The sequence below is a fragment of the Corticium candelabrum genome, chromosome 13 (assembly GCF_963422355.1).
Source record: "Corticium candelabrum chromosome 13, ooCorCand1.1, whole genome shotgun sequence".
Classification (NCBI taxonomy): Eukaryota; Metazoa; Porifera; class Homoscleromorpha; order Homosclerophorida; family Plakinidae; genus Corticium; species Corticium candelabrum.
Genome location: NC_085097.1, coordinates 5080208 through 5107236, shown reverse-complemented (window position 1 = coordinate 5107236; position 27029 = coordinate 5080208). Strand labels below are relative to the sequence as shown.

Genomic DNA, 27029 nt, shown 5'->3' with positions numbered 1-27029 from the left:
ATAAACATGGTGCATAAAAAAGAAAGAACATTATTGCAACAACAATACAGCTAAAAGATCACAAATTATCTCAGTGAACAGAAAGAGAGTTATATAGGTGCAGTGCTGCTAAAGCGTAAACAGATTACATTATTATGATTAATTACATTATATATTAGTAGCCTAGTTATGCAAAATACTAGCGCACGCTAACTAGGGTCTCAATAAACAGACCTGCCAATCTAGCTGAATCAAAATGCTTGAATTTGCAAGAAAAATGCGGGAGAATGCGGGAGTTTAACAATTACTTGACACGCCTACAATAGCATTAATATCAATAAATTTGTATATTGTAATAAGTGTTAAATAATATATAAATAGTACACTTAAATAAGCAAAGTGCAACAGATATACACAGAACTTGTACGTACTACTGCCTGTTAGTAAATATATTAATATAAAGCCTAAACTAAATATAAGAAAGAGATATGTATAGATTCTCGCTGCTAAATTCTATTGTTTTGTGGCATTCTTTGATCGCTTTTCCAGCAATATACAACTCCTTGGTAGTTTAGGACAGTCAGCACCTCCCCCTTTCCACTTCCGGACAGTTTTGCCTGACCGACTCCTCCTTCTGTCTCAACATTGTGACCAAGAGATGAAAAAGCCCGATAGAGACAGGGACTGACACAAAGACATTGATGATCCGAATACCACATGATCAGTAACTTAGTTAATTAATTAGTGAAGGGTACTTGTACATGTATGGTTACACAGAACAGGCACGCCTAACAATGATCAGAATGCGGGAGATTTGATGGCAAATGCGGGTAGGCGGGAGAAGGGTCCCAAATACGGGAGAGTTGGCAGCTCCGAATAAAGCACTGAAACAGAGTTGCCAACTAGGAATACTGAAAATGCGTGAGATCTCAGACATTCATCGGTACTTATATCTGCATATGGTCGTGGCCACAAACAACTAAATACCTAAATTTTTACAAACAGTAAACTATAGTGCTGAGTGTTCACTGTTGGTCGCTTCCTCGAGATCGCGTGGCGTAATATTCCACCATTTGCATACGTATCGCGCGCTGCAGTATAGAGGACTTTGCATCCTCGATTTCCGGACTATCAATTATCGCAAAGCGCAGGCATTTGGGACAACTGTTGCACTTTACGGCAGTCTCGTTAGATTTTATATTAGTTACTATCAGACACTACAGATTTTTGCGTAATCTACGGTGCCTACCTACAGGCTTACTGTACATGTCTGCCTGGATCTTAGAGTTCTAGCAATCTAGACGTTGCGTGAGATCTGGGTTCCTTGCGTGTGAGCGTGTGAGCTGAAGGAACTTGCGTGAGACTCACGCAAGTTGCGCATGAGTTGGCAACTCTGCTGAAAACTTGCCAAATTCAATCGTTCCTCACTATAGCTAATTAGCTAACACCTAGGACTCTAGAACCCTCTAGATATCGAGCAACTCGAAGACCTCGAATATTTGTGTACATGTACGCAGCATAGTCTAGTAGAACATATATAGTTATGTAATCACCTACAGCTAAACCGGAAGCATACGCTAATGGACAACTGGCGAAAGGCCACTTTTTAAATAGTGTCGCACCGTCTCCTACGGCCACGTGTACGACCTGCCCAGTTGGGTTGCTACACCGCGTGGACTTGCTGTCCAACCACATGTGTGAAACCACATGGTCTTATGAACACGTGACAGCTTGACCCAAGTACACCGATGTTGTCTGTTCTAAAAGGGTGTGGTTACAGTAACTATTGTTATCTGCATGTATACCTACATATGCCAAATCGTGTGTGTGTGTGTGTGTGTGTGTGTGTGTGTGTGTGTGTGTGTGTGTGTGTGTGTGTGTGTGTGGGTGTGTGTGTTGCTGAATCATCGCAGTCATTCAAGTACATAATTTATTGCAACATACACGTGCACATACACACATTCACATGCACAGACCAACAAGTGCACTAAACACTCAAAATTCATCGTTCAATCTTTCAAGTTGTCGCACACCACTAATGGATGTATGGACATAAGCACTTGACAACGACCTGTACCACTTTCTTGATGGCATATCTTCTAGCAGGACACTTGAAAATAACCACTTTAGGTTGTGAAAGAGATACACACGCTGCTTTAGCTCCACCAACAAAACAGTAGCCAGAGCATGTTGAAATGGTGTGCATTTGAACACTACGACAGTTGCTTACGGAAAGAAACGTTTGCTTTCGTGCCATATAGCAACTAGTACGAGGTCCTAAACAGTATCACAACTGATTAGAAATAACTAAGTACTAGGTATAATGTATACCGAGTGTATAGCTGGTACTGTAAGTAATATAACATGCAATCTCAATTGTGCAATAATGTTTGTGTCCATGTGTGGTGTGGTGTGGTGTGTGTGTGTGTGTGTGTGTGTGTGTGTGTGTGTGTGTGTGTGTGTGTGTGTGTGTGTGTGTGTGTGTGTACGTGTGTGTGTGTGTGTGTGTGTGTGTGTGTGTGTGTGTATGTGTGCGCATGTGTGTGTCCGTGTGTGTCCGTGTGTGTGTGTGTGTGTGTGTGTGTGTGTGTGTGTGTGTGTGTGTGTGTGTGTGTGTGTGTGTGTGGTGTGTGTGTGTGTGTGCATGCGCGCGCGTGTGTGTGTGTGGTGTGTGTGTGTGTGTGTGTGTGTGTGTGTGTGTGTGTGTGTGCATGCGCGTGCGCATTACAGTTCAGTAATTTACAAGTCTTACACTCATTGCAACAAACCAAGTGCAAAGCTTAGTCAATTAGATAACAGTCTGCCACTTTAAAACAGATTCTCACAGGTAAACTTAAATGTGTTTATAATACCATATCCATATCGCAATATTAATTAATGTAAATACATAATATACAAAACACAAGCAACAAATCTAGTCAAGATTGAGAAAGCAAAAATCAAAAAGACAAACCAAAAAATTTTCATAACTTTACATGCAAGAAATGATACTCACCTGTTGGTTTACAGATCTTTTTGGAGCATGCAATACGACCATTTGTGCATTTGCTGGCGATACAATTAACACTTATACACAGTGATTGTTCTCAACACAAGAAAACGTATACTGACCAGTTGTTACAGCCATCAGAATGTTTGAAAATAGCTCCCGACAAATGGTAAATTCCATTGTATCTGCAACCTGCCACACACCATTAATAAACCGACTAGCAAGTCGTAACAAAAATATTACACGCGTTATATAGCAAATATTTTATGTCACGTGACTAACTGCTGTTGCTTGATGTCTAAACAGTAGCAAACGTATATAGCAACTTATCAATATAAAATATTAATGTAATACAAAATAGCCAAATACAGAAAAAAATCTATGCGAGAGTGAGAAAAACCAAGAGAAAGTCAAAAGGAAAACAAGACGTTTCATAACTTTACATGCAAGAAATGATACTCACCTGTTGGTTTACAGATCTTTTTGGAGCATGCAATACGACCATTTGTGCATTTGCTGGCGATACAATTAACACTCATACACAGTGATTGTTCTCAACACAAGAAAACGTATACTGACCAGTTGTTACAGCCATCAGAATGTTTGAAAAAAGCTCCTGAGTTATGGTAAACTCCATTGTATGTACAACCTACCACAAAGCATTAATAAACAGACTAGCAAGTCGTAACAAATAATGTTACATGCATTGTAGAGAAACAGTTTTTAGGTCACGCAGTGTTCTGCCCAGAATTTTCAGAGTGGTGGTCAGGTATCCCCTGCATTAAGGGTCGTGATTTTTAGGGCGTGGCCTACATATTTGTGACCCGTCATCTCTACTCCCATTGCCACCCCAATCGATGCAACGTTTCCACAATATTTTTCTTCAGTAAAGACATCTTGACTGGATATTCGAATCAATGATATTTGGGAAAGAAGTAGCGTAAACTCCCGGACAACCAAGCATCGTCGTAAAACAGACAAGAAAGCGCCAAACAGAACGTATCGTGCTGTTGATGGTCCATGATCTGAAAGAGCAGACTAAGAAAGCTGCAATTTCTGTCAACATTTGGGGAACAGTTGAACTTCAACTAGTTGCCCAGTCTCATGTTATAGTGCGTTTATACTATGGCATGGTTAGACGTCTGCCATCCATGCACCAGCTGCAGATTTCAAACAGCCAATGCCTCTGTCTCTTAAAAACCCTAACAACAACTTTGACTGGCTCTGTCACAGGGTGCTTAAGATACAGCCTTGCTCATCGCTGACATGTAGACTGCTGTGTTAGATCTCACACCACCTTTAATACTGCCCTGAGCAATATATGTATCATGCAAGGCGGCTCTGCCGCCAAGTTGGTGTAAACAAAGTGCTTTCCTTTCAACAAACTGCTCACCTTCTAACACTCTCTAGCTTGGAGCAAGTAAACACTAGATAAAATATATAATGGTGGTCGAAACATGCGGAGTAATGGCCGGGCCTAACCACCTCCGACCTGGTCATGTGACTAACTACAGTAGAACGATGCAATTACGACAACCTTCAAGACTATGGTTGTTGGTCCTATTTCTGAGGTGGTCTTTGTTCTGAATCCGTGTTGGGGGTGTATATGCCACACCCACATCACTAGAACCCGGATATTGCTTGTAAGACATGTCTGTTATTCACATGGGACATCATGAAGTACACCAGTAATTAGCAAGCTTCTATGATGCAATGTCCATAACACTATTTTTTATGCATTATTCGGGAATACCAATGAGGTGCGCATGTGCTTGATTAGTCTTGCATAGACAGACCCTTGCCGCCTACATCCTTCCGACGAGAATGCCGAAAGGATGTAGGTGGAATAGGTCTGGCTACGCAAGACTAGTGCTTGACCGCAATTGCAAGGGCTAAGATGTATTACAGAGATCTTCGAATCACTTTAAAACAGATTCTCACAGGTAAACTTAAATGTGTTTATAATACCATATCCATATCGCAATATTAATTAATGTAAATACATAATATACAAAACACAAGCAACAATTCTAGTCAAGATTGAGAAAGCAAAAATCAAAAAGACAAACCAAAAAATTTTCATAGCTTTACATGCAAGAAATGATACTCACCTGTTGGTTTACAGATCTTTTTGGAGCATGCAATACGACCATTTGTGCATTTGCTGGCGATACAATTAACACTAATACACAGTGATTGTTCTCAACACAAGAAAACGTATACTGACCAGTTGTTACAGCCATCAGAATGTTTGAAAATAGCTCCCGACAAATGGTAAATTCCATTGTATCTGCAACCTGCCACACACCATTAATAAACCGACTAGCAAGTCGTAGCAAAAATATTACACGCATTATATAGCAAATATTTTATGTCACGTGACTAACTGCTGTTGCTTGATGTCTAAACAGTAGCAAACGTATATAGCAACTTATCAATATAAAATATTAATGTAATACAAAATAGCCAAATACAGAAAAAAATCTATGCGAGAGTGAGAAAAACCAAGAGAAAGTCAAAAGGAAAACAAGACGTTTCATAACTTTACATGCAAGAAATGATACTCACCTGTTGGTTTACAGATCTTTTTGGAGCATGCAATACGACCATTTGTGCATTTGCTGGCGATACAATTAACACTTATACACAGTGATTGTTCTCAACACAAGAAAACGTATACTGACCAGTTGTTACAGCCATCAGAATGTTTGAAAATAGCTCCCGACAAATGGTAAATTCCATTGTATCTGCAACCTGCCACACACAATTAATAAACCGACTAGCAAGTCGTAACAAAAATATTACACGCGTTATATAGCAAATATTTTATGTCACGTGACTAACTGCTGTTGCTTGATGTCTAAACAGTAGCAAACGTATATAGCAACTTATCAATATAAAATATTAATGTAATACAAAATAGCCAAATACAGAAAAAAATCTATGCGAGAGTGAGAAAAACCAAGAGAAAGTCAAAAGGAAAACAAGACGTTTCATAACTTTACATGCAAGAAATGATACTCACCTGTTGGTTTACAGATCTTTTTGGAGCATGCAATACGACCATTTGTGCATTTGCTGGCGATACAATTAACACTCATACACAGTGATTGTTCTCAACACAAGAAAACGTATACTGACCAGTTGTTACAGCCATCAGAATGTTTGAAAAAAGCTCCTGAGTTATGGTAAACTCCATTGTATGTACAACCTACCACAAAGCATTAATAAACAGACTAGCAAGTCGTAACAAATAATGTTACATGCATTGTAGAGAAACAGTTTTTAGGTCACGCAGTGTTCTGCCCAGAATTTTCAGAGTGGTGGTCAGGTATCCCCTGCATTAAGGGTCGTGATTTTTAGGGCGTGGCCTACATATTTGTGACCCGTCATCTCTACTCCCATTGCCACCCCAATCGATGCAACGTTTCCACAATATTTTTCTTCAGTAAAGACATCTTGACTGGATATTCGAATCAATGATATTTGGGAAAGAAGTAGCATAAACTCCCGGACAACCAAGCATCGTTGTAAAACAGACAAGAAAGCGCCAAACAGAACGTATCGTGCTGTTGATGGTCCATGATCTGAAAGAGCAGACTAAGAAAGCTGCAACTTCTGTCAACAGTTGGGGAACAGTTGAACTTCAACTAGTTGCCCAGTCTCATGTTATAGTGCGTTTATACTATGGCATGGTTAGACGTCTGCCATCCATGCATCAGCTGCAGATTTCAAACAGCCAATGCCTCTGTCTCTTAAAAACCCTAACAACAACTTTGACTGGCTCTGTCACAGGGTGCTTAAGATACAGCCTTGCTCATCGCTGACATGTAGACTGCTGTGTTAGATCTCACACCACCTTTAATACTGCCCTGAGCAATATATGTATCATGCAAGGCGGCTCTGCTGCCAAGTTGGTGTAAACAAAGTGCTCTCGTGTCACGGTGTGAACAAAGTGCTTTCCTTTCAACAAACTGCTCACCTTCTAACACTCTCTAGCTTGGAGCAAGTAAACACTAGATAAAATATATAATGGTGGTCGAAACATGCAGAGTAATGGCCGGGCCTAACCACCTCCGACCTGGTCATGTGACTAACTACAGTAGAACGATGCAATTACGACAACCTTCAGGACTATGGTTGTTGGTCCTATTTCTGAGGTGGTCTTTGTTCTGAATCCGTGTGGGGGTGCATATGCCACACCCACATCACTAGAACCCGGATATTGCTTGTAAGACATGTCTGTTATTCACATGGGACATCATGAAGTACACCAGTAATTAGCAAGCTTCTATGATGCAATGTCCATAACACTATTTTTATGCATTATTCGGGAATACCAATGAGGTGCGCATGTGCTTGATTAGTCTTGCATAGACAGACCCTTCCCGCCTACATCCTTCCGACGAGAATGCCGAAAGGATGTAGGTGGGAAGGGTCTGGCTACGCAAGACTAGTGCTTGACCGCAATTGCAAGGGCTAAGATGTATTACAGAGATCTTCAAAAAGCTTCAGACCGGAGGAAAGTGGTCGTATTTCCGGGGTGGTCCTAGTTTCAGGTGGTCGCAAGGCGGGGTTCTACTGTGTACCTGCTGTCGCTCTAAAGCTAGTCTTGCGTAGCCAAACCCCTTTCTGCCGCATCATATTTCGGGCGCACCGGAAAGGGGTCTGGCTATGCGAGACTACTCTAAAGCATGCATACTGACTTGCTACCGTATTGACGTACTGACTATATTGTTGTCTAAACAGTAGCAAACATAGCAGTCAGAGATTGCATTACCAGTTGTAGTATCGATGTCTCCATCATTGCACAGATGATTGTTGCAACATCTGACACAGAAGCCACCAACACTGAGATTGCAATAATCAAGATTCTTGCATTTTGAGCTTGGAAAACAGCTCCGATGAACGAAAGTGACTCTTCCTTCATAAAAATGTGATAGCTTGCGTACAACCGTGCGACAGACGTCTCCAACATTACAAGTTTGCTCAGTCTGATAGCGATCACACCCTTCTCTACTACGCTGAGAGCATGAGTAACATTGAAGACGAGGTGCTGCTGTTGTTGGTGTTGGTGTTGGTGTTGGTGTTGGTGCTAAATGTAAATAGAATATTACAAATGTTACAATGCTATATAGTCAAACAGTTGCATAACATAAATCTTGCCAGCAGAGTCACTATGCATACTCTCCCCTCCCTCCCTCCCTCTCTCCCTAAAAAGCGTGCGTTCATAGTTGCTCTACAACGCAGCAACATTGTTTGACTAAGTACAAAAAAGACTCAATGCAATGCATCGTCATAACTATTTACAGAAAAAGTCAAATTATTTTAACTCTATTAATAATAATTATCCAATGGGACATTTGTCGTCATTTTGGGGTTCCAGTGGAAAGCAGGTGGTACCGGCATCATGATCCTGATAGGCTTGTGGAGACGGACAACATAACTATGATGTGGGATACAGCCATCCCTACTGCTAGGAAGATCAGTGCCAATCGTCCTGACATCTGTTTCAGAAATGGGAAGACAAACACTTGTCTTCTTATTAATATCAGCTGTCCTGCTAATGGTAACATTGCCAGGAAACAGAATGACAACTTGACGAAATGCAGTGACTTGCGGGTGGAGGTAAGCCACATGTGGCAGTGTTGGACATGGGTTGTTCCAGTGGTGTTGGGAGCATTGAGCACAGTGCACGCAGGTATTGCACGATGACTGGACATTATTCCAGGTCATCACAACCTGCAGCACTACAGAAAGCAATGCTTCTTGGATCCAGTCAGATCCTCCGTAAAGTAATGTCTTCTGTCTAGACAGCCATGATGGTCTAAGCACCTCTGAGGCAGGGTTTGCCTCCGGTGCTTACAAGAGACCTTACCAACCAGACTGATCTGGTTAACAACAATTTACTAAACATATTTGATTGCGTATGTTCTATAGTTACAAGTTTAGTGACAATATATTTCTTGTATGTTCTGGCTCAATAGTGCTTATTCTAGCACTTACAATGTCATAATCTATAAAATGAAAACCAAATTTTGTTGACTGCAGCAACAGTGTTTGATCGAGTACACTAAGACACAATGCAATAGATTGCCATGATAATTTGCAGACAGCAAAGTCCGTAAAGCAAACTTCATAAATAAAATATTGTGTAGTTAGCTAAAACGTTTATTGACTATTTCCTTGTGTTTTCTAAGTTAATTAACATTGCATATTATAACAAATAAAGAACAGGAGTATAAATCTTGATTGACACAAAATTATAAATTTTGTATGACTAACTCATTTCTAACTACAACAGTAAGAATTCGTATTACCTGTAGTAGTCTCCATGTCAATATCTCCATCATTACAGAGATCACTGTTGCAACATCTAATGCAGTCACCACCAAGATTGCGATTGCAGTCATCACGGTTATTGCACATTGATTGTGGAAAACAGTTTCGTTGAAATGAAGTGACTAATCCTCCAAATACTTGTGGCAGCTTGTGTACTACTGTACGACATACTCCTCCAATATTACAAGTCACCACTGTTTGAGAGCTATCACATGTTTCCTTATTGCTTTGAGAACAACTGAAACAGCGAAGCAAGGTCGATGTTGTTGGTGTGGTTTCTGGTGGTAGTGTGGTTGGGCTTAACGTTGATAGTGCTACATCTGTAAATGAATACAACAAATGTCATAAATTTACAGTATGTAATTCATGCCATTAGTGTAGTACTGTATATATTTCAGAGCCATGTCATACACATAGCAAAGCAGAACACAATCAGATTGTGACCCGATTAGTACTTATGGTTTCTAATTATCAGCAGTATATAACAGTTCTACAACAGTTACGACCCAACCAGCATACTCAGTTGCAATTTGAACTCTAGAGAAGTGTGTGTGTGTGTGTGTGTGTGTTGCAAATCTAATACTATTAGAACATATACAATGTATTGATAATTGCAAATACGAGTGATCAAGTGTGACTTGATATTTGGCCATGAAACGGCAGCTGAGATGTATAGTGTGAGTGCTTTACTGTCTAAAGTATCATTGACAAAAGTCTCAACTGTATATTAAACGTGTTGTTCAACTGATTGCTAATTGCTACTATCTAGAGCATGCACGTACATAAAATGAAGTAAAAAACAACAACACAAACACAAAAATTCAACTGTAGAAATTACAAAACGTGTTTGTATTACCTGTGGCTGGATTATCGATACCTCCACTATTACAAAGGTTGCTGTCACAACATCTGATACAGTCTCCACCACTTGTGCCTTTACATTCATCGCTTTCAGTACAGCTTGTTGGTGAACAATCTCTTTGAAAAGAAGTGACACCGCCTCCAAATACTGGTGCAAGCCTGTGTTCTAATATACGACACACCTCTCCAACATCACACATTTGAACTGTCTGAGATCTGTCACAGTCTTCTCTGTTTTCTCGAGAACAAGAATAACAAGAAAGTGTAGATATTGTTGTTGGTGTGGTTTCCTGACTCAATGTTGCTGTAGGTGTTACATCTGTATACATACACACAAAAATTTTTTAAATAATTATGTTGCAAATCTAATACTATTAGAACATATACAATGTATTGATAATTGCAAATATGAGTGATCAAGTGTGACTTGATATTTGGCCATGAAACGGCTGAGATGTATAGTGTAAGTGCTTTACTATGTTACAGTCTAAACAGAAATCACTGACTTGTATTTTTTCAACTACTTGCTAATTGCTACTATCTAGAGCATGCACGTACATAAAAATCATCTCAATGAAGTAAAAACAACACAAAACACTAAAATTCACTGTAGAAATTACGAAATGTGTTTGTATTACCTGTGGTCGGATTATCGATACCGCCACTATTGCAAAGGTTGCTGTCACAACATCTGATACAGTCTCCACCACTTGCGCCTTTACATTCATCGCTTTCAGTACAGCTTGTTGGTGAACAACCTCTTTGAAAAGAAGTGATTCTGCCTCCAAATAGTGGTGAAAGCCTGTGTACTACTATACGACACACCTCTCCAACATCACATGTTTGAACTGATTGATTCATGTCACAGGTTTCTCTATTGCTTGCAGAACAATGGTAACAAGAGATTGAGGATGTTGTGGGTGTTACCTCGATTGAGAATGTTGTGGGTGTTACATCTGTAAAACCAAAACGATTTAGTGTTGCAAATCTAATGCAATGTGAACAACATCACAAAAGGAAGTGATCGAATGTGACTCAAATCTGACAAATACCTATATTGTATATAAGTAGCTTAATTTTTCAGCTTTTCCCATTTCGTCACTTGGTTGCCACTTGTGAGACATCAAAGAATCGTGTGTCAGAAGGCAAGTTAATAATGCTTTCAGAAAAGAGGTGAGAAAAGGTCTGGGTCTTAGACAACGTGACTCTATTCGTGATTAGGGAGCCGTTTTATGGAAGCATCTGAGATGATTACGACTGTTAATCAACAATACGCTCAGACAGCTGTAAACTCCTGTAGCTGTGTTGTAATGTCTCTGGCTAAAGTAAAGTTGTTGAAATGTGTTTCTGGGTGTTGTAATGTGTAGTGAGTAGCGATGTATATTTGTCTTCTTTGTTTGCCCTTAAGGAACTTCTCTAGATTATAATAGGGTGATAGCAAAATATCAATCAATCAATCAATCAATTAGCTTACTTGTATAAGAATGCAACTCTAATAATTCTAATCTTGTTTACCACACGTATTTCACATTAGAACTCAAGCAAAGACAGCATTAAGCTTGAGGGTCCAGCTGGTCTCAATCTTTCCCATACGAGGTGAAAGAACTCTTTTCGCATTGTAGAGGGAAGTAAGGCTGGACCCTCAAGCCTAACTAAGACAGCATGCAAAGTACAGTACAACACAGCTTGTGATTGGTATTCGAAACACAAAATGACAACAACTTTCTATATTAATGAATACAAATAATACTGCATCTAGTCAATAGTCAGGTTTAAATTCTGAAATGCCCACCAGGAAAGACATAGCCAATACATATACATATATCTCTATAGATATTTTAAAAGCTGATCTGTCTGTCTGTCGGAAAGTGAACATTGGCATCTGATCATGATGATGACAGTATCTACTGGGTAGATAAAAATGTCATCCACGTTGGGAGGGCCAAACCTCAAATTATGCATGTAAGTGTAGCCTCGTGTATCCAAGACTTCTGCGTGCTAGTGTAGTTTTGCACTGTCGTCTATTGGAGCTCCTTGTTTTCTTCCACTTGTAGCTCGTTTTCATTTTGACCTATTTTATATATAGTGACCATAGGATGCTGGTTGGGGGGCCATAGGGGCTCTGTGGTTCCTACCCTATGACTAATGATAACAAACAAAGTTGGTCTTGAAATTAGGTCTTGAAGTTAGGACATGTTGAATGAATGAATGAATGAAACTTACTTTATGATGGGAATCCCTCGACACAGCGGCCGATCCGAGAACTGTGCTTACAAGAAACCATTTACACTATTAATTACACTAAATCTAATCAATCCGACAGGCATAGTTCCTTAGACGATATCTAAACACTACTCTACTTGAAATAGTTCTCAATGAGGAAGGGAGCGAGTTCCAGAAACACTGGGCCCAACACAAGAAGGTACGGCACAGAGCTTTAGTGTGCAGCCGTGAGAGGATGAGTCCAGACGCTGACAGATGCGTGCCATACGTGTTGCTGATGTCTGCCTTCTGGAATCGAAAACAAATTTTGCTGGAAGCCAGCAATAGAATCCGCGATGAGCTAAAGATCCTAAGTAGAAAGCATGACGGGTCTTGCAGGTGCTCAGGCCACATTTGCAAGGATAGGTGAAATATCAACAGCGGGCTGCCTACCACGACGACCATCGAGGACTTGTAGACATCGCTTTTCAATTCTCTGGAAGCCTAGCCGAAATAACAGGTAGTATGTAAAGTAGACTATTTGCCTCATCGCTGTCATTTCATGTTTTCTAACTTACCACAACAACTTAAAATTAAACAGTCTTAAATAGTCAACAACAAAATTAAACGTGTTGTTTATTACCTGTTATTGAAACTAGCTAATTACTTGCTAATTGTTACTATCTAGAGCATGCTTGTACATAAGGCCACTATTTGTTGATCATAGTTTCTCATCAGAAGTTCATCTCAAAATGATTCGAGCGGGCAGACCATTACCATTACGCCATTACTTTTTCACGTACTTCTTATACGTACTGCACAGAATCGACTATGGGTGTCCAAGACAATGTCTCTGAGTATTAATTAATATCAAGAATAACTTGTTCAATATCATAACAATAAATCAAACATTGCACACTGTTTCATACTAGTAATAAATCCTCTACTGAAGGATGATCTTCTTTGTTGTCAAACAATACTCACAAAATTTAATCAACCCAGACATGTTGCTCGTAAATCAACGGTATTATATAGCACATGCATAATAGAGATAATAACGATTTCGTACGAGGCATATTTTTCCATGCGAGCGCTAATGAGAAACTATGAATCAACAAATAGTGGCCCAAAAATGAAGTAAAAACAACACAAAACACTAAAATTCACTGTAGAAATTACAAAACGTGTTTGTATTACCTGTGGTCAAATTATCGATACCTCCACTATTGCAAAGGTTGCTGTCACAACATCTGATACAGTCTCCACCATTTGTGCCTTTACATTCATCGCTTTCAGTACAGCTGGTTGGTGAACAACCTCTTTGAAAAGAAGTGACACCGCCTCCAAATATTGGTGCAAGCCTGCGTTCTACTATACGGCACACCTGTCCAAAATCACATGTTTGAACTGTTTGAAGCATGTCACAGGTTTCTCTATTGATTGTAGAACAACGGTAACAAGAGATTGAGGATGTCGTTGGTGTTACATCAATTGAGAATGTTGTGGGTGTTACATCTGTAAAACCAAAACGCATTAGTGTTGCAAATCTAATGTAAATTGAACACTACAAAAGGAAGTGATCAAATGTAATTCGATTCTGACAAATACCTATATTGTGTATAAGTAGCTTAATTTTTCAGCTTTTTTCCATTTTGTCACTTGGTTGCCACTTGTGAGACATCAAAGAATCGGGTGTCAGAAGGCAAGTTAATAATGTTTTCAAAAAAGAGGTGAGAAAAGGTTTGGGTCTCAGACAATGTGACTCTATTCATGATTAGGGAGCCGTTTTATGGAAGCATCTAAAATGATTACGACTGTTAATCAATAATACGCCTAGACAGCTATAAACTCCTGTAGCTGTATTGTAATATCTCCGGCTAAAGTAAAGTTGTTGAAATGTGTTTCTGAGTGTTGTAATGTATAGTGGGTAGCGATGTATATTTGTCTTCTTTGTTTGCCCTTAAGGAACTACTCTAGTTTATGATATGGCAATAGCAAAATATCAATCAATCAATTAGCTTACTTGTATGAGAATGCAACTCTAATAATTTTAATCTTGTTTACCATACGTATTTCACATTAGAACTCAGGCAAAGACAGCATTAAGTTTGAGGATTCAGTCGGTCTCGATCTTTCCCATACGAGGTGAAAGAACTCTTTTGCATTGTAGAGGGAAGTAAGGCTGGACCCTCAAGCCTAACTAAGACAGCATGCAAAGTACAGTACAACACAGCTTGTGATTGGTATTCGAAACACAAAATGACAACAACTTTATATATTAATGAATACAAATAGTACTGCATCTAGTAAATAGTCAGGTTTAGATTCTGAAATGCCCACCAGAAACAGTATAGTCAATACATATACATATGTCTCTACAGATAATTTTAAAGGCTGATCTGTCTGTCTGTCGGAAAGTGAACATTGGCATCTGATCACGACAGTGACAGTATCTATTGGGTGGATAAGAATATTTGCATTGCATATTTTTCCGGGTGGGGCTGATGAGAAACTATGAATCAACAAATAGTGGCTCAAAAATGAAGTAAAAACAGCACAAAACACTAAAATTCACTGTAGAAATTACAAAACGTGTTTGTATTACCTGTGGTCGAATTATCGATACCTCCACTATTGCAAAGGTTGCTGTCACAACATCTGATACAGTTTCCACCACTTGCGCCTTTACATTCATCGCTTTCAGTACAGCTTGTTGGTGAACAACCTCTTTGAAAAGAAGTGACACCGCCTCCAAATAGTGATGCAAGCCTGTGTTCGACTATACGACACACCTCTCCAACATCACAAGTTTGAACTGTTTGAAGCATGTCACAGGTTTCTCTATTGATTGTAGAACAACGGTAACAAGAGATTGAGGATGTTGTTGGTGTTACATCAATTGAGAATGTTGTGGATGTTACATCTGTAAAACCAAAACGCTTTAGTGTTGCAAATCTAATGTAAATTGAACAACATCACAAAAAGAAGTGATCAAATGTAATTCGATTCTGACAAATACCTATATTGTGTATAAGTAGCTTAATTTTTCAGCTTTTTCCCATTTTGTCACCATTTTGTCACTTGGTTGCCACTTGTGAGACATCAAAGAATCGTGTGTCAGAAGGCAAGTTAATAATGCTTTCAGAAAAGAGGTGAGAAAAAAAAGGTTTGGGTCTCAGACAATGTGACTTTATTCATCATTAGATAGCCGTTTATGGAAGCATCTGAGATGATTACGACTGTTAATCAATAATACGTTCAGAGAGCTATAAACTCCTGTAGCTGTATTGTAATGTCTCTGGCTACAGTAAAGTTGTTGAAATGTATTTCTGGGTGTTGTAATGTGTAGTGGGTAGCGATGTATATTTGTCTTCTTTGTTTGCCCTTAAGGAACTTCTCTAGATTATAATAGGGTGATAGCAAAATATCAATCAATCAATCACTTAGCTTACTTGTATAAGAATGCAACTCTAATAATTCTAATCTTGTTTACCACACGTATTTCACATTAGAACTCAGGCAAGACAGCATTAAGTTTGAGGATCCAGCCGGTCTCGATCTTTCCCATACGAGGTGAAAGAACTCTTTTGCATTGTAGAGGGAAGTAAGGCTGGACCCTCAAGCCTAACTAAGACAGCATGCAAAGTACAGTACAACACAGCTTGTGATTGGTATTCGAAACACAAAATGACAACAACTTTATATATTAATGAATACAAATAATACTGCATCTAGTCAATAGTCAGGTTTAAATTCTGAAATGCCCACCAGGAAAGGCATAGCCAATACATATTTTAAAGATATTTTAGATATTTTAAATAGATATTTTAAATAGATATTTTAAAGGCTGATCTGTCCATCTGTCGGAAAGTGAACATTGGCATCTGATCATGATGATGACAGTATCTACTGGGCAGATAAAAATGTCATCCACGTTGGGAGGGCCAAACCTCAAATTATGCATGTAAGTGTAGCCTCGTGTACCCAGGACTTCTGCGTGCTAGTGTAGTTTTGCACTGTCGTCTATTGGAGCTCCTTGTTTTCTTCCACTTGTAGCTCGTTTTCATTTTGACTTATTTTATATATCGTGACCATAGGATGCTGGTTGGGGGCCCATAGGGGCTCTGTGGTTCCTACCCTATGACTAATGATAACAAACAAAGTTGGTCTTGAAATTAGGTCTTGAAGTTAGGACATGTTGAATGAATGAATGAATGAAACTTACTTTATGATGGGAATCCCTCGACACAGCGGCCGATCCGAGAACTGTGCTTACAAGAAACCATTTACACTATTAATTACACTAAATCTAATCAATCCGACAGGCATAGTTCCTTAGACGATATCTAAACACTACTCTACTTGAAATAGTTCTCAATGAAGAAGGCAGCGAGTTCCAGAAACACTGGGCCCAACACAAGAAGGTACGGCACAGGGCTTTAGTGTGCAGCCGTGAGAGGATGAGTCCAGACGCTGACAGATGCGTGCCATACGTGTTGCTGATGTCTGCCTTCTGGAATCGAAAACAAATTTTGCTGGAAGCCAGCAATAGAATCCGCGATGAGCTAAAGATCCTAAATAGAAAGCATGACGGGTCTTGCAGGTGCTCAGGCCACATTTGCAAGGATAGGTGAAATATCAACAGCGGGCTGCCTACCACGACGACCATCGAGGACTTGTAGACATCGCTTTTCAATTCTCTGGAAGCCTAGCCGAAATAACAGGTAGTATGTAAAGTAGACTATTTGCCTCATCGCTGTCATTTCATGTTTTCTAACTTACCACAACAACTTAAAATTAAACAGTCTTAAATAGTCAACAACAAAATTAAACGTGTTGTTTATTACCTGTTATTGAAACTAGCTAATTACTTGCTAATTGCTACTATCTAGAGCATGCTTGTACATAAGGCCACGATTTGTTGATCATAGTTTCTCATCAGAAGTTCATCTCAAATGATTCGAGCGGGCAGACCATTACCATTACGCCATTACTTTTTCACGTACTTCTTATACGTACTGCACAGAATCGACTATGGGTGTCCAAGACAATGTCTCTGAGTATTAATTAATATCAAGAATAACTTGTTCAATATCATAACAATAAATCAAACATTGCACACTGTTTCATACTAGTAATAAATCCTCTACTGAAGGATGGTCTTCTTTGTTGTCAAACAATACTCACAAAATTTAATCAACCCAGACATGTTGCTCGTGAATCAACGGTATTATATAGCACATGCATAATAGAGATAATAACGATTTCGTACGAGGCATATTTTTCCATGCGAGCGCTAATGAGAAACTATGAATCAACAAATAGTGGCTCAAAAATGAAGTAAAAACAACACAAAACACTAAAATCCACTGTAGAAATTACAAAACGTGTTTGTATTACCTGTGGTCGGATTATCGATACCTCCACTATTGCAAAGGTTACTGTCACAACATCTGATACAGTTTCCACCACCTACGTCTTTACATTCATCGCTTTCAGTACAGTTTTTTGGTGAACAATCTCTTTGAAAATAAGTGACAGCGCCTCCAAAAAGTACTAGTCCAAGCCTGTGTTCTACTATACGACACACCTCTCCAACATCACACATTTGAACTGTCTGAGATCTCTCACAGCCTTTTCTAGTGATTGCAGAACAATGGTAACAAGAGATTGAGGATGTTGTTGGTGTTACATCGATTGAGAATGTTGTGGGTGTTACATCTGTAAAACCAAAACGCCTTATTGTTACAAATCTAATGCAATTTGAACAACATCACAAAAAGAAGTGATCAAATGTAATTCGATTCTGACAAATACCTATATTGTGTATAAGTAGCTTAATTTTTCAGCTTTTTCCTATTTTGTCACTTGGTTGCCACTTGTGAGACATCGAAGAATCGGGTGTCAGAAGGCAAGTTAATAATGTTTTCAGACAAGAGGCGAGAAAAGATTTGGGTCTCAGACAATGTGGCTCTATTCGTGATTAGGAAGCCGTTTTATAGAAGCATCTGAGATGATTACGACTGTTAATCAACAATACGCTCAGAGAGCTATAAACTCCTGTAGCTGTATTGTAATGTCTCTGGCTAAAGTAAAGTTGTTGAAATGTATTTCTGGGTGTTGTAATATGCAACTCTAATAATTCTAATCTTGTTTACCACACGTATTTCACATTAGAACTCAGGCAAAGACAGCATTAAGTTTGAGGATCCAGCCGGTCTCGATCTTTCCCATACGAGGTGAAAGAACTCTTTTGCATTGTAGAGGGAAGTAAGGCTGAACCCTCAAGCCTAACTAAGACAGCATGCAAAGTACAGTACAACACAGCTTGTGATTGGTATTCGAAACACAAAATGACAACAACTTTATATATTAATGAATACAAATAGTACTGCATCTAGTAAATAGTCAGGTTTAGATTCTGAAATGCCCACCAGAAACAGTATAGTCAATACATATACATATGTCTCTACAGATAATTTTAAAGGCTGATCTGTCTGTCTGTCGGAAAGTGAACATTGGCATCTGATCACGACAGTGACAGTATCTATTGGGTGGATAAGAATATTTGCATTGCATATTTTTCCGTGTGGGGCTGATGAGAAACTATGAATCAACAAATAGTGGCCCAAAAATGAAGTAAAAACAGCACAAAACACTAAAATTCACTGTAGAAATTACAAAACGTGTTTGTATTACCTGTGGTCGAATTATCGATACCTCCACTATTGCAAAGGTTGCTGTCACAACATCTGATACAGTTTCCACCACTTGCGCCTTTACATTCATCGCTTTCAGTACAGCTTGTTGGTGAACAACCTCTTTGAAAAGAAGTGACATCGCCTCCAAGTATTGGTGCAAGCCTGTGTTCTACTATACGACACACCTGTCCAACATCACACATTTGAACTGTCTGAGATCTGTCACAGTCTTCTCTATTGATTGTAGAACAACGGTAACAAGAGATTGAGGATGTTGTTGGAGTTACATCGATTGAGAATGTTGTGGGTGTTACATCTGTAAAACCAAAACGCCTTATTGTTACAAATCTAATGCAATTTGAACAACATCACAAAAGGAAGTGATTAAATGTGACTCAAATTTGACAAATACCTATATTGCGTATAAGTAGCTTAACTTTTCAGCTTTTTCCCATTTTGTCACTTGGTTGCCACTTGTGAGATATCAAAGAATTGTGAGTCAGAAAGCAAGTCAATAATGCTTTCAGAAAAGAGATGAGAAAAGGTTTGGGTCTCAGACAATGTGACTCTATTTGTGAGCGATTAGGAAGACGTTTTATGGAAGTGTCTGAGATGATTACGACTGTTAACCAATAATATGCTCAGAGAGCTATAAACTCCTACAGCTGTATTGTAATGTCTCTGGCTAGAGTGAAGTTGTTGAAATGTGTTTCTGGGTGTTGTAATGTGTAGTGGGTAGCAGTGTATATTTGTCTTCTTGGTTTCCCTTTGAGGAACTACTCTAGATTATGCTAGAGTGATAGCAAAATATCAATCAATCAATCAATTAGCTTACTTGTATCATAGACTGAGAATGCAACTCTAACAATTTTAATCTTGTTTACCATATGTATTTCACATTAGAACTCAAGCAAAGACAGCATTAAGCTTGAGGGTCCAGCCGGTCTCGATCTTTCCCATACGAGGTGAAAGAACTCTTTCGCATTGTAGAGGGAAGTAAGGCTGGACCCTCAAGCCTAATTGAGACAGCATGCAAAGTACAGTACAACACAAAGCTTGTGCTTGGTATTCTAAACCCAAAATAACAACAGAAATATCAATACTTTATTTATTAATGAATACAAATAATACTGCATCTAGTAAATAGTCAGGTTTAAATTCTGCAATGCCACCAGAAAGGTATAGCCAATACCTATACATATATCTCTTTACATATTTTTAAAGGCTGATCTGTCTGTCTGTTGGTAAGTCAACATTGGCATCTTATCACGATAGTGACAGTATCTACTGGGTGAGCAAATGTAGGTTGGTCACTCGCCCGGCGTGAGGAAAGTAGAGTAGTCCTTGTAGATCCCTGGTGTGTGTGTGTGTGTGTGTGTGTGTGTGTGTGTGTGTGTGTGTGTGTGTGTGTGTGTGTGTGTGTGGGTGGGTGGGTGGGTGGCAAATGGATAAGGAGCTGTCGTTCATTACAGTTACGTCCACAGCCAGTTGGTTGGGTTCCTGTGCATCACGCAGGAGCTATGGGCCGTGGTGAGCAACCTCCTGGAGCCTGGCCAAATACTCGCAGGAGCACCAACTGCAACGCCAACTGTGATGTGAGCACCCGAAGTCCCACCTGGACCCGTGGCTGATGGACTTTGTCACAGTTGGGGCCTTTGCCACCCCAGTCAATGACCAGGTACTCATTTATACTCCTGAGTCGAGAGAGGCAATTGCAGGTGAGTTTCTTGCCCAAGGAAATTATGCCACAGTTCGCCATCACTGTGACTTAAACTTGCAACCCTGCAAGTTCCCGGATGTTGACACTCCATAGAAGACTCTCTAACCAACCGAGCCATCGCACCATGTCGTGTCTTGAAGTCTCTATCACAACATTGGGAAAATCATATCTCAAATGAAACAATAAGACAAAGATGGAGAGATCCTGACACTATAAACATCAAACTTATAAGACGACGTATTCAATGGTTAGGGCATTTGGCTCAAATGCCCAACCATCAAATTCCCAAGATGTGCTTCTTTGGGTGGTTATCAGAAAAAACATCTACAAGGTGGCCCTAAGAAATGCTGAAGACATAATTAGGAAAGACCTTAATGATCTGAAGATTCCAGAAAGCTGTTGGTATGACTTGCAAATAAATCAAGATCTGCCTGGAAAGACCATTACCATGCCTGTCTGGAGTCTAGTCAAGTGTCATCTGGCAATGTTGATTTACAAACTGTTGTCTGCCCTGAATGTCTCAGAGGTTTCAGACGCTCGTGACTTGAAGAGAGACAAATGAATTGCTGAAAGAGAAAAATCTATACATAAGCAAAAAAGAGCCATTGAACGCCAAACATGTAAGAAGTATTTTCGAAGCAAAGAAAGCTATGCAATATACAAATGCATCGATAATCATGGGAAACTTTTTGCGACTTTGTCTTTGTCCCCACTAAAGTGGTAGCGTGTCCGTTAGATGGAAGCAATACAGGAGGAGGAGGAGGAGGGATGTGTGTGTGTGTGTGTGTGTGTGTGTGTGTGTGTGTGTGTGTGTGTGTGTGTGTGTGTGTGTGTGTGTGTGTGTGTGTGTGTGTGTGTGTGTGTGTGTGTGTGTGTGTGTGTGTGTGTGTGTGTGTGTGTGTGTAAGCATCATTACATAATTAAATAATGAGAAAGCCCTCTCCCAATCACTTCCATACAAAATCAAGCTTCTATATAAACTCTCATCCACCAACACTTCAACACAAAGATGCTGATAAACTGACAGTAACATCTTACCAAGTGTTCTACAATTGGATCCTGTATAGTCTGGCATGCAGATGCAAGTGTAACTTCCAAATGTATTGACACACGTCCCTCCGTTCTCACAAAGTCCGGCTATCGCCTCACACTCATTGACGTCAACATCGCACAAAGCTCCCGCAAAGCCACTCGAACAAGAACACCGGAATCCTTGATCGTTCACAATTGGACAGAAGAAAGAATTAGGACACGGAATGCAGAATGCCCCATTTTCACAAGGGTTGTCAATGCAGTCGTGCCTCTCACAGAAGTCTCCTAAGTATTGACGAGGACAGCTGCATTCAAATCCGGAGCTAGTGGTAGAACACGTTCCACCGTGACGACATGGAGATGAATCACAGTCGTCAGCAACTGCAAAGTTGAAAGACAAGAGAGTAAAACGCTTGCCATGATAAATGAAAACAGAATAACAGTGTACAAAAACACAAAAGGTCGCATACTGTGGTTACAGAGAATGGTCGACTCAAGAGGAGTCAACTAAAATATTTTTAGTTTGGATCAATGAACCATACAAAGTCAAAAGTCAAGCTAAATCAATGAAACTATCGACCACCCACCACAACTAAAATTTAGACAAACTGGTATGACTACAACTATACTTAGCAGAGCAATTGCATGATGACATCAAGAAGTCAAGAAGTCAAACACACAGATAACAATTACTATTAACAGTGGTGTAGGAACGCCATCCAGGTTGGGGGGCCAAACCTCAAATTATGCGCAGCAAGTGTAGCCTCGTGTACCCATGACGTCTGTATACAATTGTAGTTTTGCTCTGTTGTTGGAGCTCCTCGTTTTCTTCCACTTGTAGCTCGTTTTTACGATAGCCTATTTTATATATATTGACCATAGGCTGCTGGTTGGGGGTCCCCGTGGTTCCTACCTTATGACTAATGATAACAAATAAAGTTGGTCTCAAAATTAGGACATGTTAGAGCATGTAAAGTAGGATATTTGCCTCATTGCTGTCATTTCGTGTTTTCTAACTTACAATAACAACAAGTCTTAATTAATTAAACAGTCTTAGTCAACAACAGGAATTAAACTGTTGTTTATTACCTGTTATTGAAACTAGCTAATTGAAACTAACTAACTAACTACTTGCTAATTGCTACTATCTAGAGCATGCACGTACTTACGGCCACCATTTGCTGATTCATGGTTTCTCATCAGAAGTTCATTTCAAAATGATGCGGTGAACAGACCATTACCATTATTTTCATGTAATTCTTATACGTACTGCATGGAATCGACTATGGGTGTCCAAGACAATTACTCTGAGTATTAATTAATATCAATAATAACTTGTTCAATACCATAACAATAAACTAAACGTTGCAGAGTGTTTCATAATAGTAATAAATCCTCTACTGAAGGATGGTCTTCTTTGTTGTCAAACAATACCCACAAAGTTAATCAACACAGACATGTTGCTCATGAATCAACGGTATTGCACATACGTAATGGAGATAATGGTGATTTTGTGCGGGGAATATTTTCCATGCGGGACTGATGAGAAACAATGAATCAACAAATAGTGGCTCAAAAATGAAGCAAAAACAACACAAAACACTAAAATTCAATTGTAGAAATTACAAAACGTGTTTTGTGGTGGGATTATCGATACCTCCACTATTGCAAAGGTTACTGTCACAACATCTGATAGTCTCCACTATTTGTGTCTTTACATTCATCGCTTTCAGTACAGCTTGTTGGTGAACAACCTCTTTGAAAAGAAGTGACATTGCCTCCAAATACTGGTGGAAGCCTGTATTCTACTATACGACACACCTCTCCAACATCACAAGTTTGAACTGTTTGATGCATGTCACAGGTTTCTCTACTGCTTGCAGAACAATGGTAACAACAGATTGAGGATGTTGTTGATGTCCCATCGATTGCGGATGTTGTGGGTGTTATATATGTAAAACCAAAACGCTTTAGTGTTGCAAACATACTACAATTTGAACATCATCGCAAATGGAAGTGACTAAATGTGGCTCGATTCTTGATACTTAATGACTGATACCTAGATAGTGTAAGTAGCTTACCCTTTACTGTCACAGCAGTCTCCCAAGCTCACTTGTATCATAAACTGAGAATGGAACTCTAATAATTTAATCTTGTTTACCATACCTATTTTATGTGAGAACTCAAGCAAAGACAGCATTAACCTTGAGAGTCCAGCTGATCTCTTTCCCCTACGATATATATATATATATATATATATATATATATATATATATATATATATATATATATATATATATATATATATATATATATATATATATATATATATGTATGTATGTATGTATATATATATGCCAGAAATATTGGCTTCCCTGCAGATTTGCATTACCAAAGTCTCCCAGATTCTCTGTACCAAACAGGATACATGGCCTGCTGCCAAGCCAAACACAGAAAGAAAGCAAGAGAGAGGAAGTAAACCCATCTAAAAACTGCATGCGTAGCTATGCAAATAGCGTAACAACGGTTGAACCAACTCACCGTCACGAAACGTCTCGTCGGAGCCGTCCAGACAGTTGACTTGCCTGTCGTAAACAAACGTACGAGGAACGCATAGCGTTCTGTCTGGCGCGATGCACTTGAAGTATGCGTGTATGCTCTAGTTTACTGTGTACGCATGCTCAGCGCCTGTTCGCGCGGAAGTCCACATCCGGCGTGTTGAAATCGTACCTCGCAGATCTCCTACAGTTAATACTGTTTCAGGTATCATTATATTGACTGTATTTTGTTTGGATATGATAAATAAAGATGTGTGTGCCCTCAAATTTCTTGTGACGTTGATGGATGTTCTACCTAGCTAGTTGTTAGCTCTAGCAACTGAAACTCCACTATTGCAGCTAGGGAAGCAACACAAAAATAGTGAAATTACCTTAATTAGTAATGTAAATTACCGTCCATGTCAAAACTACTGACACATTTACGCTTGGAGGCGTGGCCATGGGTAGAGTGAGCAGAAACGCATCCGGTTTCACGTCACGTACGTCTTTCTAGATAGAACTATTGTGTAAGTTCGTAGGTTTGCTGAACTTTTGGAAACTCACAAGTGCGCATCAGTAGCTTGTGTCCTCCTTTCATTTTTGATAGCATTCTACCCTAGCTCTATACAAAGGTGCATTTGGTTAGACGCGCGTTCAGCGGCAACAGATTACAAGACGTGAGCAAGTGCCTGGATTGCGTCTTCCAGTTCATGAACGTTTTGAGGCCTAGGAAGCTCAACACGCCGCTTGATAAAGTTTCCTACTTCGTACAAGATCTGGTGAGCTAGCGGGCCAATCGAGAAACTGTGACGCTCACAGTCTCGTTTTTCTAGCTTCACTAGCAGCGGAATTTAATTTTTACGCATCGTGTAGCGATACTTGCGTCATGAAGTTTTCTTCTGCTGGTGGAAGAACTGCATGACGACAACTTCCTGCGCTGCAAGCTGTTGTGCAAGTTTGTTTGTTGATTTGTTGTTCCTTGTTGCGTCATGTTCACTAATTGAAGCTGTTCCATGATTTTCAGCTAGTTTTTTGGTCTTCCACGAGAAGTTGTGCGTTACATTCCTTCTCCAGTGTCAAGTCTTTGGAGAGTTCAGTAAACAGTAGAGCGAGAAACACGTAAAAAAAGTTGGCAGATCTTAGACGATTTCCTAGTACTGGAGCGGTAAAGTGACAGAATATCGCGGCGTTGTCTTTCATGACTCGTTTCATGATTGGAAAGTCCAAAGATAGTACAAGTACACCGGAAATGTGTCATAGTTTTGACGCGGACTGTCTAGTACCCAAGGTCCTGTGCGAACCTTGAGCACTCCACAGCCAAAGAAAAAAGCTACAAAATTCTGGAAAATTCATTCACTATGGCGTCCACAGCGCAGCCCCCTGATCGTAAACATCTTCCTAGGCGTCACTGTATCATGCTGGCTGCAAAGACGACATTTCACTACACAATGTCAGACCTAGTCGTGCCAGCATGTCTGCAACTATACAGTCAACTAGACTGGTCTACCATTTTAGTAGCTAGGTACGATTGAAAACACAATACAAAGCAGAAACGTCGACATATACTTGTTTTACCTACCTGCCTCTAGTGTGAACGTCGTAGTCACAACGCAAGTCAGCATCATTAGTAAGAGCATCATCTTTCTCTTGGCTAGAATCAATGAAGAGCAAATGGAGATTGCTTGTACAGTGTACCTACAAGACATACACTAGAAGAACAAAGTGATATCACGCACTTCGTGGGTGCAAGGTCAATAATGATTCAGCACTGTATGTCCAAAGATATATCCTTGTTCCTAATCTAAAGAGCGGTTCAGCCTCTAATTAACTAAATTAACTAACCTACCACCAGCACTCCGGAAATACTGTGTCACGGTGTGTGTGTGTGTGTGTGTGTGTGTGTGTGTGTGTGTGTGTGTGTGTGTGTGTGTGTGCGTGCGTGTGTGTGTGAGAGAGAGAGTGTGTGTGTGTGCGTGTGTGTGTGTGTGTGTGTGTGTGTGTGTGTGTGTGTGTGTGTGTGTGTGTGTGTGTGTGTGTGTGTGTGTGTGTGTGCAGCAGCAGTCAAATTAGTTAACGCAACCTCTAGGAAGGTATCTGGCGAGGTCTTGGTGTATACTATTGACTGTCTGGATGATTTCCGCTGCTTGAAGTAATAATTTCAGTGAAAATCAATAATATGAAGGCGCGTTGTCTTTCTTAGTAACAGTCTTGTCAGCAGTATTTCAGGGATGACTTACAGAGACAAACCACAATACATCATAACTTTTTAAATACCTTTGATATAGCGGTCTACATTATCTAAACTTTTTTTTAGATAATTCTGTGTCTGTTGGTGCATTTTTTGGCTCTTTACGATCCTAAGACTCTCTGGTTGTGTAGACTGTGTGACTGACTTGGAGAGTTGTGTTGAATGACGTGTGATAGTAGAAATTTGATTACTAATTGCAGCTCTGCGTAAATCAGACAATTCCTAACTATAGCACTCTATATCCATCTTTCCGACCTCCAACCTTGACATACAGATATAGGGGTTTGTAAAAAATGCATTACTTTTGTAAGCATGCGAGGTCATACAGGGTTTTTGTTGTGTGACCCTTGAGCGAAAATGTCTAACAGCACTTCTACCGTCACAACTGGTGACAGGAGTGGGATTACTGTACAAGTGT

At 39.7% G+C, this 27029-nt stretch overlaps 1 protein-coding gene across 1 annotated transcript; it reads right to left on the bottom strand.

The window, feature by feature from the left end:
• Nucleotides 1-1899: 1899 nt before the first annotated feature.
• On the bottom strand, nt 1900-19201 carry LOC134188816 (kielin/chordin-like protein). Its single transcript, XM_062657022.1, has 19 exons — nt 19073-19201; nt 17774-18094; nt 14979-15296; nt 13571-13888; nt 10810-11127; nt 10167-10490; nt 9289-9630; nt 7749-8063; nt 6110-6179; nt 5994-6046; nt 5653-5722; nt 5537-5589; nt 5196-5265; nt 5080-5132; nt 3548-3617; nt 3432-3484; nt 3091-3160; nt 2975-3027; nt 1900-2256 (listed from the first exon to the last, which is right to left on the bottom strand). The coding sequence occupies exons 2-19, from the start codon at nt 17979-17981 to the stop codon at nt 2015-2017; spliced, it is 3000 nt and encodes a 999-aa protein (XP_062513006.1). The 5' UTR covers nt 17982-18094; nt 19073-19201; the 3' UTR covers nt 1900-2014.
• Between the last annotated feature and the right edge of the window lie 7828 nt (nt 19202-27029).